Here is a 12,738-nt window from a genome sequence, read left to right on the forward strand (position 1 = left end):
AGCTTTCGATCCGCCCGGGGCCCGCAGCCGCGCCGCCCTCCCCAGCGCTGACAGCCCCCCGGGGCGCAGCCGCCGCCACCGCCACCGCCGCCGCAGCATCTTCTGTCCCCGAGTCCCCACCACTGAGGAAGTCCCCCCGAGGACCTGGGCTCCCGGGAGCACCGGAGGAAAGACCCGAGACTCCTAAGACACCCAGATGCGCAACATTGAAGCAGCCTAGTCAGACCTTTCCGTGGATTAAAAGAAATACCATTTTTTTGGGGAGGGGGCAAAAGAAAAGGAAAGGAAGACCAGCAAGACTCTGCAAGGAAAAAAGGGGGGGATGTAACTCGTGGATACATTTTTCCACCCAGCCAACATCTTGTTCTACTTTGTAAACATTTCCCCCTTTTTTTTTTAAATCGGGGCCTCCAGCCCGACGCCCTCCAAGGTGCCAGGAGGTGGGTTTTTTTTCCCTCTTTGGTGGGCTTTGCAGGTTTGGTTTTTAGGTTTTGAGAGACCCTCCTTAATTCGCCAGACGTCTCATGTGGGGTGAAGTCCACTCGGCCCCCTCCCTCGAGTCTTCGCGTGCACGGAATTCGAGGAGATCCGGTTACTAAGGATATAGAGGGGAAAAAAAATAAATCGCGTGCCTGCTTTTTTTTTTAATTGTCTGCTTCTCCCCACCCCCAAATTAAGTTGCTTAGCAAGGGGGAGAGAGGCTTTTTCCTCCCTTCGGCAGCCCAGCCGAACGCCTTTCGCTTTTTGCCCCCGCGGATCTTCCATGTAGAAAGCCGAGGCTGGCGAGCCCGACACTTGGGAGCCGCCGCAGGGGGGGCTCTTTTTGGGGAGGCGTCGACCGGGGCAGGCTCGGCCGCCCCCAGGGAAGAGGCGGTCGCGTTCCTCCGGGGCGCGCCGGGGCCCGAGAGCCGCGCAGGGCGCGGGCCGCGCGGGGTGGGGCAGCCGGAGCGCAGGCCCCCGAGCCCCGGCGGGCGCCCCCGGGCCCCCGCGCGCGTCCCGGCCTCCGGGAGACTGGCGCATGCCACGGAGCGCCCCTCGGGCCGCCGCCGCTCCTGCCCGGGCCCCTGCTGTTGCTGCTGTCGCCTGCGCCTGCTGCCCCAACTCGGCGCCCGACTTCTTCATGGTGTGCGGAGGTCATGTTCGCTCCTTAGCCGGCAAACGACTTTTCTCCTCGCCTCCTCGCCCCGCATGTTCAGGACCAAACGATCAGCGCTCGTCCGGCGTCTGTGGAGGAGCCGTGCGCCCGGCGGCGAGGACGAGGAGGAGGGCGTGGGGGGAGGCGGCGGAGGAGGCGACGGCAGAGAAGGGGCGACGGACGGACGGGCATATGGGGCCGGTGGTGGTGGTGGTGGAGGCGGCGGCGCGGGCAGGGCTGGCTGCTGCCTGGGCAAGGCGGTCCGAGGTGCCAAAGGTCACCACCATCCCCACCCCCCAACCTCGGGCGCCGGCGCGGCCGGGGGCGCCGAGGCGGATCTGAAAGCGCTCACGCACTCGGTGCTCAAGAAACTGAAGGAGCGGCAGCTGGAGCTGCTGCTGCAGGCCGTGGAGTCCCGCGGCGGTACGCGCACCGCGTGCCTCCTGCTGCCCGGCCGCCTGGACTGCAGGCTGGGCCCGGGGGCGCCCGCCAGCGCGCAGCCCGCGCAGCCACCCTCGTCCTACTCGCTCCCCCTCCTGCTGTGCAAAGTGTTCAGGTGGCCGGATCTCAGGCATTCCTCGGAAGTCAAGAGGCTGTGTTGCTGTGAATCTTACGGGAAGATTAACCCCGAGCTGGTGTGCTGCAACCCTCATCACCTTAGCCGACTCTGCGAACTAGGTAAGAAGTTGTTCTGGGGCCACTTCTCCCTCCCCTTGGCGCGGAAGTGCTGCAAGAGATGTCTTCTGCCGGCTGTGCGTCTGTGTGCGTGTGCGTGTGTGTGCGCGCGCCTCCCTGGGGTGTGTGTGTGCATCCCCTCTTGGAGGAGACTTGGTGACTAAATTAGAGAAAGGGACAAGAGGAAACTGAACGGGGCATTCCTTGGGGTTTCCTTCCAGGCTTTTCTCCTCTGTGGCACCCGGGGCGCGCGCGCGGGGGGGGTCGCGGTTGGAGATCCTCGGGTACTGCTCGTGTTAGCACTGAACAGTCATGCAGCTACAAACTAGACGCCTTCATTTCCGGGTTAGCAAGGGGGTGCAGAGACAAGTGGGGATCACGCTTCCCACCACCCCCCCCCCGTACCCGGAAAGGCGTCGAGGTGTGTGTGGCCGAGTTGGATTCGGGCCAAGCCCGCCAAGGAAGGCTGGGAGAAACTAGCTATAAAAGCTAGAAAGTCTCCGCTCTTTTAGTAAATAAGGAGAGTCACGTGGGGCACAAGTGGCCCGGATCCTCCCCTGGCCTCCCGGCTTTGGAGGGGTAGGATGAGGCCAAACTGAGGCGTCCATTCAGCCGGAGGGTGAAAAAGAACTGGCAACTTGAAGAAATTGGGTGGCCCCTGCCTCTTGCCATTTTTCCGCACTGGAGAGTGTGCAATTAGTGGTCTTTACAATGGTCGACCCCCAGTGCCTCCCTTACGTTAACTGAGCCTTGGCTTAATGGCTGGGACCCCCGGCAGCCTCCTGCCCTTTTATTCTACTTCGCCTTTCCTTTCCTTTTTTTTTTTTTGCCCTGCGTCTTTGTGGCCCGGGTGGAGGGGGGAGTGCCTCGCCCCCCGCAGGTCCCTCAAGTTCACCAGCCCCGTCCAGGCTTGTCTCCCAGGTGGGCTGGGAGGGCGCTCTGGTGTGGTGGGACGCGCTGGGCGCGGAGGTGAGCCACAGCCTTGGGGGCAGCGAGAGCGGGGGTCCGGCGTTCGTGGACGCCGATCCGGCGTGGTGCCTCCCCCCCACCCTGCACGTGGTGAAGTGTGTGGCCCCGTGGGCCCGAGCCGCGGGCCGAGCCGGTGGTTTCCCGTCGGGCCCGCCGAGCGCGGCGGCGGTGGCGGCGGCGGTCGCAGACGTGGAGGAGCGGAGCGCCGAGGCTGGCGCCAGGCGGCCTCTTTTGTTTATCTGACAGCTAAATATCAAGGCAATCACCGCCTCGCGGCCCTGCCTCCAACCCCCACAGCTAAGACAAACAGTTGGGCTAAAAGAATGCCTGTGTTATCATAAGTTTCTATCTCTCTTTCTCATGGCTCGGCCTTTATATCCTCTTGCTTTTTTTTTTTTTTCAATTTCAGAGTCTCCCCCCCCTCCTTACTCCAGATACCCGATGGATTTTCTCAAACCAACTGGTGAGTAGATGCTTCTGAGAAGTTTTCTTAAGCTAAAGCGGGAATCCCTGAAACTCTTGTCTGGGGACTGGGGGGGGGGGGTTGGCGCGGGGGGATTGGCTCGCTCAAGGTAGTTATAGCCTTTCTCTTAGAAGTTTGATGAATTTTCTTGTTGTAGCTGGTTTCCTTCCCCCGCCCCCAAGAAGTTTCCTAGATGTGCTTTATATTTTGTTCCTTTTTATGTGTCTACTGTGTAATCAAAGTTAGCTCAGTTCTACCACTTACGGAGTTCTAATCCATTGGGTATCTTGAGCCAAACAGGCCAGGTTAATAGAAAAAAATTGGAGACTTTGTAAGTGGGAAGAGATGGTTAAATGTATGAGAGAACAATTTCAGACGGTGCTGAGGAGGCTTGGAGTAAAACATTGAACATTTAAGAAACTCCAGGAACAAGTTGGAAGTTAGGGTCCCCCTACCCCAGTCACCCACAAGTCAGCACCCTGCTGGGGTTTTCTCAGAATTCTTGGTAAGGGCCATAAAAGTTTCTCAGCATTGCTCTGTGTCTGCCTGTTGCTTTGTCACCGGATGGCATGGGGCCAGGATAGAAGCCCATTTGAGACTGGCACCAGCCCTGTTGTGGTTGTCTGCATTCAACTTCTGGCTGGCAGTACTGGGGCCCATCCCTTTGAGCTTGACAGTGCCAGGGGACAGGGTCAGCAAAACAGATTGGAAATGACAGCAGGGACAAGCCCCACTTCCTTCTTACAGTGGGAGATTCATTTGCCGGAAAGTACAGGTTGCAACTTTGGTTTTTGTGCCTGTTATGCTGGTGCATACAAAAATGTAACACTTAGGACATTTTTTTCTTTTACCAAAGTTCTGGGAGAAGGAAAAGTGAAGGGTTGGGCACCATTTAGCTCCTGGAATTCTGGAATTCTACAAGTCCTTCTGCCACATGAGTTTTGGCTGTCTCCCCCCCCCCCACACACCACTAATTAAAAGTTCTGCTGGGGCGTTGTCATAAATTAAATACTTTAATGAAGGTGTAAGCTAAGCCCATGCTCTGCAGCCCGCCCGCCTTGTTCTCCACCAGCTCCCTCAAGCAGGGAAGGCGTTGCTGCTTGCCTGGTGCCTGTCTTAATAGGTGGCCTGCAGAGCATGTGATATTTTGCTTTCGATTTACAAAACACCAGATAAATGGTCATTAATGGAGATAACCAGCTCTCTGTATTTGTAACAAATGCTAACTGGAATTACCAAACTGTTTTCCCAGAGGCTGTAACTTGCCTGAATTTGTAGCTTAAAAAGAATTGAGAATTGGTTTATGAGGTTTAAAGCGGTCATCCTAGTCCTGTTTTTGCTTTTCTGTATGCATTCTTCAAAGGTAGAGGCTAACCTTAAAGGAAAAGCCCTATGGTCCTAGGGCTAAAGACTCTGGTAGATGTTAACCCCAAACCTCTAAGCCCCATAGAAAAGAAGGGCCACATGCCCTTGGGTTTGCCGCAAAGATATGGGATAAATCTGTTCACAGAATTTAAGCAGTCCTTCTGGCAGGCCTCAGGACCTCATTTTCGGGGAAGTAGAGTGATATATTTATTCATTAGCAAGTGTTGACATTAGGTAGCAAAATGTGTGTAAACAGAGAAGCCACAAAGACAGGAATGTGCCATTTCCAAGGGGGAGCTACTGTCTCCAGATCAGCCAATAGGAAGTGATTAACCTGCCAATAGGAAATCCAAACAGCCGGGTACTCACCCCAAATGTTTTGCTTAAAACAAAACAAGAAAGAGGAACCAAAATTAGGCGCCTCTGTAAGAACATAGGGGAGGAAAGCGAGAGAAGCCTCCATGAGTGGAATGGCCCAGGCGCATAGCAGGGCAGACCAGTGCCTGGGGGGGGGGGCGCCCAGAATTGGTCCAAGTCTGGTTTTACCACGGTGGTGTCCAGGAGTGTGTGGTGAGGCAGATGGGGGCGCGGGTGGTTTGCTGCCCCAGGTTTTCCCTCCATCTAGTGTGTAACAGTGTTGAGTCTGGGAATTTAGGTCTGCTCCTTTCATTAACTTTCCAAGGTTGAAGTTTTCATCTTGGGTTACATAGGTGAAACAGGCATATAAGGTTTTACTGTAGACAGCTGTTTAACAGCGTATTTGGTTGCACAACTAAGGGAATCCCTTCTGTGAAGTCTCCTGCTTGGATAAAGACAATGGGAAAGGGGTCTTAGAGCATGGAACTTTGAGCTCAAGGAGCCTTTGGAGACATTGGTCGGCTGAAGTAGTTCTATTTGGGCTAGTTTAGTCTGTGGAAGGACCTGGGCTATCAGATACACCTGGTTCTATATGTTCTCAAATCAGAATCAAGCTGGGCGTAGTGGTGCACGCCTTTAACCCCAGCACTCCAGCACTCGGTAAGCAGAGGTAGGAGGATCACCATGAGTTCAAGGTCACCCTGAGACTACATAGTTAATTCCAGATCAGGCTGGAGACCCTACCTCGAACCCTTCCCCCCCAAACAAACAAACAAACTAGAATCATCTACAGAGGAGTGTTAAAACATGTCTGAACCTCTGGGCAAGGTGTGTGTTACCTGTGGCTTTTGCAAATCAGGAAGATACTCCCACTTCTGGCTCCCACCAAGAATAAGGATTTGCTATTTTCTTCTCGATCCTAGTGTTGTGGGAATGCTGGGGAGATGCTCTGCTCTCTGTGCTCACCTCCCTCCCCCAGCTTTCCATGGGGAAATCGAACCTGCGGCCATCAGGTTTTGCAAGCAAGCACCTTTAACCCCCAAGTTACCTCTCCAGTCTGTGTTTGCTGCCAGTGGCTCAGCCTCTAAAGCCAGCAGCAAGTCTGGTATGCTTCTTTGAGGACTGCTTTGAGTTCTGAGCTGGCTGGATCACAGAGAGAGCAGAGCTGGGTTCTCTTTGCAGTGGTGTTGGGGACCACTGCCCCGGGTCGGTGGGGTTCATTCCATGGTGGTTCCTCAGGAGTAGTTTCAGACTGGAACTGCTGGGAGCAGAGGATGTGTCTCTTTCTCCCACAGAACCTAGCACTTAATTGGGTGCTTGTTAACAGGTAGTTATGGATGAGAGCCAGGAATGGCCCAGTGCTGCTGTCTGCCAGCCTAGACTCTGGGGAATGGGAGTCCCTGGTGGAAGGTGAGACCTTGACTTTAGGGATTCGTTTGTGGATGTGTAGAGGTATAAGGGATACAGTGGAGGTTTGGTCCACTCACCCTTTGGGGAGCCAAGGAGTAACCAGTGCAAATGATGAAGACACCCTCAGTCTGGTCATCTCTGGGGAAGATGGACTGCATGGTCTGCCTGGGAATGGAGGCCCAAGATGGACTGCATGGTCTGCCTGGGAATGGAGGCCCTAGCAGAGGAGCTGTGCTTACTGGGTGGCCTCTTGAGCTAGTCAGTGGCGCCTCAGTTTACCTAGATGCCTAGATGCCTATAGGACAGGCAAATGCTGCCACTTCACAGGGGTGGTAGAGAGGCCTAATTAATGTGTATAAATCCCTCCTGAGATCAAAGGCACTGCAGAAGGGCAGAGCACATTTCATAAAAACGCTTGTGGTTGCCGCGTGGAGCTGGCTCACCTTTGATGTGAGACAGGCTGACACCCTGATGGAAGGCTCCAGAAGCTGTGCTCACAGAGGGCAGCCTTCGCCTTTGAAACACACCTTGCCCCTGGCACTCAGCCAGCCAGAGCTGGGGGGGGGGTGGCTTGAGTATGCCTTATTGTGTTTAATATGGGGTGTCTTCCATGTGGGGGGGAGGAGGGCATTGAGGGCCAACCTCTAGAAAATGGTAGGACCAGCAGAGTAGTTTAGAGAGTACAGGCCTACACCATTTGACAAGGAGCTCCATTTCCTGCCTCCCCCTATTGTTTTCCATTTGATTAAGCATATCCTGTAAAGCTGTATATTCCTGTTAGGAATTCTACTTTACCCTGATGAAATGAGATTGCATAGTCTTCTCTCCTGCCAGCCACCACCACTCCTGCCCGTGCCTCCCCTCTGTTTTGGAGAGGGATTTTTGTCGTCTTTTTTTTTTTTTCCCCCTGGTGCTGAGGATGGAAGCCAGGGCCTCACATATACCAGGCAAGTGCTATAAAACTGAACTCCCTCTCCCCTAATTCTGGGGTGTTCTTGAAAAGTTACTCTTCCAGCCTGGGAGAAAATGTAGGAGAAGGGAGGGTTTCTGTATTGGAGAGGGAAGAACAGCATGAAAGAGGACAGGCAGCAGAATCTCAGAGATGGCTGAGGACTGTGTGTAAACCACTTTGATGGTCATTCACCATCTCCTTTGTCAGGAGTTGGAGGCAACTACTGTGCCACTGAAGGGCACCCCAGGAACTTTGCCAGTGTGGCCAATTATTTATTTGAGGGATAGAGAGAATGGGTGCGCCTGGGCCTCTAGCCACTGTAAACCAGCTCCAGATGCATGGGAATCCAACCGGGGTCCTTTGGCTTTGTAGGCAAGCACCCTGACTGCTAAGCCATTTCTCCAGCCCTTCTGTTGGATACTCTTTTTTTTGTTTGTTTGTTTGTTTGTTTTTTTCAGGGTTGGGTTTTGCTCTAGCCCAGACTGACCTGGAATTCACTATGTAGTCTCAGGGTGGTCTTGAACTCAAGGCAATCCTCCTATCTCTGCCTTCCAAGTGCTGGGATTAAAGGTATATGTCACCACACCTGGCATGTTGGGCACTCGTAATGCATACTCAGGGACACCTGCTAATGGCCTGGTGGCCTGGACTAGGAAGGAGGACTGGAGTCTTCAAGTCAGTGGTGCATTTGCTGCAGAGCTGGGAAGTCCCATTTCTGAACCAGGCTTTCTTCAGGGACTTAGGGGAAGTTTGACATTGGCAGTGGTGCAATAGACACGACAGGGTCCGGCGCATTTGTGTTCCATGGGACTAATTAATTGTGGTTCATGGGCATTATCTTTTGTTCTAATTGCTTGGTGGTGGGGGGGGCATTGTAGAGTCTGTCTCTGGAATCGTCATTATCTTCATTAACACTGAGGTCACTGTGCAGAACACCGAGGGTGACAAGCCGGAGCTGCAGCTGGAGCACACAGAATCTGTATGATGGGGCCCAGTAAAGAAAGTAGATGGAAATAGTGACAGGGCATTTCTGTAGGAACTGAGGTAGGCACCCTTGTAGAGTGGGGTTGCCTGGGAAGGTTTCCGGAGATGGGGCTGGACCAGTCTGGAAGCAGGTACTGAGAGCGTTTCCCTTCTGGCTGGAGGCCTTGGTGAGAACGTTCTGTCCTGACCTGAATTCAGTGAGTCTGCTCAAAAATTCTGAACCTCATCATGCTTAAGGTATACCTCAATTTAAAAATAAATTTTTAAACAATATTTTTATTTGAGAGAAAGACAAAGAGAGAAGAATAAGTCTGGGTGTCAGGGTCTTGCCACTGCAAATGAACTCCAGATGCATGTGCCTCTTTGTGCATCCGTCTTTGCATGGGTATTGGGGAATTGAACCCAGGGCTGACACGCTTTGTAAGCAAGTACCATTCAACCCCAGAGTTATCTCCACAGCCCAGTAAGAGAAGCTTTTGCAAAACCTTGATAATGGAAGGCAGAATATGGTTGAGAAAGTATGTTCTGTCTCTTCTTTGACCTTGGAACTACCTGGTATCCCCAATGGGGGACTTGTAATAGGAGAGAAATTCCAGTCCATCTGTGATTGAGCTGGATTTGACTAATGATTAACTGGTCACCAAGACCCAGTTGAGGCACAAGGTGCTGTGCTCTGTCTTAGACTGGGCCATCAGCCTGCACGTCTGCCTTTTGGAATGTGTGTAGATGTGTGTTGGTAGTGACTTGCGTATTTATTTCTCTTTTCTTTTTTTGAATTCACAGCAGACTGTCCAGATGCTGTGCCTTCCTCCGCCGAAACCGGGGGAACGAATTATCTGGCCCCTGGGGGGCTTTCAGGTAAGATGCTTTCTCTTCCTGTCAAATCCAAGATTTCTAGAAATTGCTGGAGAGTGAAGGAATGGGGGTGGCCTTCTGCCACCCCAACTGGTCTGGAACTTATTTTCGTTTTCATGTGCCTTAAACTTAATGCATCCGGGGTATCGCTGGTGCTGTTAGCCTGTCATCCCCTCCCTTGATGCGTCAGAACCCAGCCCATTCGAGCTGGCCGAGGGCTGGTTTTGTGCGAGAAAGTGTCTTGTGGCTATTTGGTGACGTTGGTATCATGATCCTTTGGGTTTAAGCTTTTTTTTTTTTTTTTTTTTTTTTTTTTTTTTTTTGCCTTGCTTTGCTTTGCTCTTGCACGGGTGCCTTGAAGGAGACTGGCTCACCTTAAAGGAGCCCAGCCCAAGAGTAAATGGATCTCAGTGTGTGTATCTTTAAGCTCCCCTCAAAGTCCTGATTGCCCTTTCAGCTCAGTGTGAGGTTCTGTAGAAGCACATGGGGGCGGGCACGGGCACTGCGGACTGTAAGGGCTGTAGCTGCTCTCCAAACAGCTCACAGGTTGGAAGGATCTTGGGGTTGGAGGAGGTGCACTGGGGAGAGACTGCCTATCATTGTCCCCCAAGGACCAGACGTGGCGATACTTTGTAGCAACTCATTGGCAATGCAAAAGTAGGAGGCATTTTCTGCTTTTCAAAAGACCTGTTTCTTCCTGTTTTTTCCACCCTACAATGTCATTACTTATTCTAAGAACTAGCCCAAGGTAGAGGGAAAGTAACCCGAGGTAGCGGAAATTCCAGCAGAGTTCTGGGCATTTGGCATTTCTTGCCTTTGGGCTATTGGTGTAAGAGCATGGTGTAGCAATGCTTAGTGGAAGTTGTAAAACTGTTCTTGGGCACCCCTTTTTTTTTTAGGGGGGGTGCTCCTCTTGACTACTGATTGGTCAGGCATTGCCCTTATGTGTGGTTCAGGTGTAGTGTGTTCTGGACCAAGACCCTAGGTGCTCCCCTTCAGGAATTAAGCTTGCTGGGAAATGGCTGTAGGGAGACCCTTGTTTGTTTTGATTTCAGTGCAATGTGTACTCTGTTATCTGAGACAAGGGTATTGTTTACTCAACGCTTCTAATGAGAACTGGGCAGGAAAAGAGGGACCTGGGGGGGGGGGGTGGCAGAAGGCATAGGGGGTGGGCTTTAAGTGGGGAGGAGGGAGCTAACCAGCAAGGAGGCATCTTGTCTGCTCCTCTGAGGCTGGATGAGGTGGGAGTTCTTGAAAGAAGGACCCGGAGAGAGGAAAGAGCAAGCAGAAGAACACAGTCAGGATGTTGTTAGCTGGCTTTATTTTTTAAGCCCTGGGTGTGCTGGGAGGAGCCCTGGCCCTTCCAAACCACATGAAATAAGCAAGGGAAGTGGTAGCTTTTGAAAGGGGCTTTTCGAAGGTTTGTCTTATTGATAACATCTTGTCTGTCTCCTCGGCTGGAGGAAATGACGACACCAGGCTGAGAGCCTCCTCACCCAGCCCCTAGGAGTCAAACAGCATGACCCAGGCAACCCGTCTGAGATGGGTGCTTCCAAAGTTCCTTCCTCGGGCCCTAGAAAAGAACCAAGATACACTAGTTATTAGTGAACGCCCCCCCCCCCCATTCCTCCAAGGTAATTGCATTCATGTAGATGAATGAGGAGCTGCCAGGATCTAGTGGTGTGTCTTGGGATGGATGGCATGTTTTAAAACTGCAGCAAGCAAAAAAAAGGGGGGGCCCTCCACATGAAAGAGCATTTGTTTTGAATTTTAGCTCTTGATTTACTAATTCCCAAGGCTTCAAAGTTGGAGCTCTTTCTTCTCTCTGTGAGTAGTTGGAGCCGTGTATTAACAATGTGCCGCGGGGGGGGGGGGGGGGAGGAGGTTGGAGAAACTGCTTTTTGGGTTAATGCCAGTGGTTGGGGGGGTGTCTGGAGCAGAGGTGATGGGCATGGAAAAATCTAGTTCGGCTCTTTGGAGTGTGAATGATACCTCAAATGTGATTTTAGGAAGATTTGGGAAGAGGGTTTTGCAAATTCAGGAAGTACCCCTCCACCTTTTTAAGAAGCTGGTTCCATGGGGGTGGGGGGGGGTTGGCCTGGCTGTGTCTGCTTTGCCTAGGATATAAATAAGGTCTTGGTGGTATAAGGGGTCACTAGATGAAGCAGGGCAAGGCGAGAAACCGGGGAGGTTAGCAGCCGGTGTTATGGACACTAGGGTGGGCATCAGTCAAGGTGGGGAGCGGTGAGAATGCCTGCAAGAGGCTTCTCCCTCCTCCTCCTCACTGAAATAACCTCTCTGAGCCTCTTTCACAGGCCCTGTGTGCTGTTTTCCTTCCTGTCCTGCCCTGGCTGAGAGCAGGCTTAATGAATGGGGCTCAGTTTAGGGTGGGAGGAAGGTCGGCAGCGGGAGCCAGGGCTTGATTCTCTTGGCAAGGGAAGAAGGGAAAGAGAAAACAGCCGAATGTGAAAATGTGGTGCCTTGGAGGTGGGGGTGGGGTGTGCTCAAAGGCCTACCCCTTCCTGAAATGCAGGGGCGACTAAAAGGCTGGCCCTTCCCTTTCCTGCGCCCTTGCAAAGGGCCAGCAAGGGCCAGTGTGAGAGGAAGGGGAGTGGGCGGGAAGGAGCCCTGGGAGCTGCTGCTTGCCCCAGGTTGGAATTCCAGCCTTGCTGCTTGGTTGGGGGGCGGGGGTGACAGGTCCAGTCCTTGGGGACCTACATCGAAACACGCCCCACCCCTGCAAGTTTCCTTAGTCTGGGAAAATGGAACATTTTTAGAAGGCGGTGATTTGGTTCCAGGAGATTGTACTTTCATTTCTGACAGCCGGTTCTCTGAGACAGATGGATTGCTCCATGCAAGCTAGTGTGTGTGTGTGTGTATGTGTGTGAGTGTGCGCGCGCAGGCACACACACACACACACTTACTGCAGAAGTACAGACAATCCTATGTGCTACATGCATATGCACATGTCCACTGGCAGGCTATAGGAAAGGCAGGGGTCCCTGTCCCCCAGGGTTATGTGATGTCAGCATGGCTTCCCCACGGAGGGGGCTGGCATTTGTGAATTGGTTCAGAACTGCAATTTAGCAGCCTGGGTTTAGTTCTGTGTTCTAAAAAGCATGCAGATCCAGACCAGGCCCTTGTTATTGCTGTTTAGACATGGTGTGGCTCAGGAAGACCTTTCTGGCGAGGGTCTGATGTCCAGCTCAGTGGTGGAAATGGCAAGAATTTATGTCCCAAGCTCCCACCATGTCATTGTGAAGGAGAAGCAACATGCTGAGAGCTGTCATCTTTGCAGCCTCCACCTGGAGTTCTGGGGGCTTCCGCGTGGCCCATCTTAGTGTGGTCCTGGCTGGGCAGCATCTCCCCTTTGCTAGGTTACCCAGCTGTGGGCCCCACCTTTAGCTGCCTCAGAGCTGTCAGGGTCCAGTACTGTCTGCCCCTTGGCCATCTGGGCCTCCTATCAGAGCAGTGTTGGAAGCTAGCAGCCATTGGTAGGAATTCCCAAAGGTTAGGGTGGAGAAGGTGATGGCACTGGAGATTAAGGTGCTCACATGTCTTGGAGGCAACTGA

General features: G+C 52.9%; 1 protein-coding gene across 2 annotated transcripts in view; it reads left to right on the forward strand.

The window, feature by feature from the left end:
• The first annotated feature begins 1,042 nt into the window (after nucleotides 1–1,042).
• The window catches only part of Smad7 (SMAD family member 7), a 28,882-nt gene continuing 17,186 nt past the window's right edge, over nucleotides 1,043–12,738 (forward strand). The window contains exons 1-3 of one of the 2 annotated variants that reach the window (XM_004656797.2): nucleotides 1,043–1,813; nucleotides 3,189–3,242; nucleotides 9,094–9,168. In XM_004656797.2, coding sequence (XP_004656854.1) covers nucleotides 1,189–1,813; nucleotides 3,189–3,242; nucleotides 9,094–9,168 — 754 coding nt within the window. In that variant the 5' untranslated portion in view covers nucleotides 1,043–1,188. The remainder of the gene's footprint in view (nucleotides 1,814–3,188; nucleotides 3,243–9,093; nucleotides 9,169–12,738) is intronic. The other variant, XM_004656798.2, reaches the window with a different exon arrangement.

Source organism: Jaculus jaculus, chromosome 2, assembly GCF_020740685.1.
Source record: "Jaculus jaculus isolate mJacJac1 chromosome 2, mJacJac1.mat.Y.cur, whole genome shotgun sequence".
Classification (NCBI taxonomy): Eukaryota; Metazoa; Chordata; class Mammalia; order Rodentia; family Dipodidae; genus Jaculus; species Jaculus jaculus.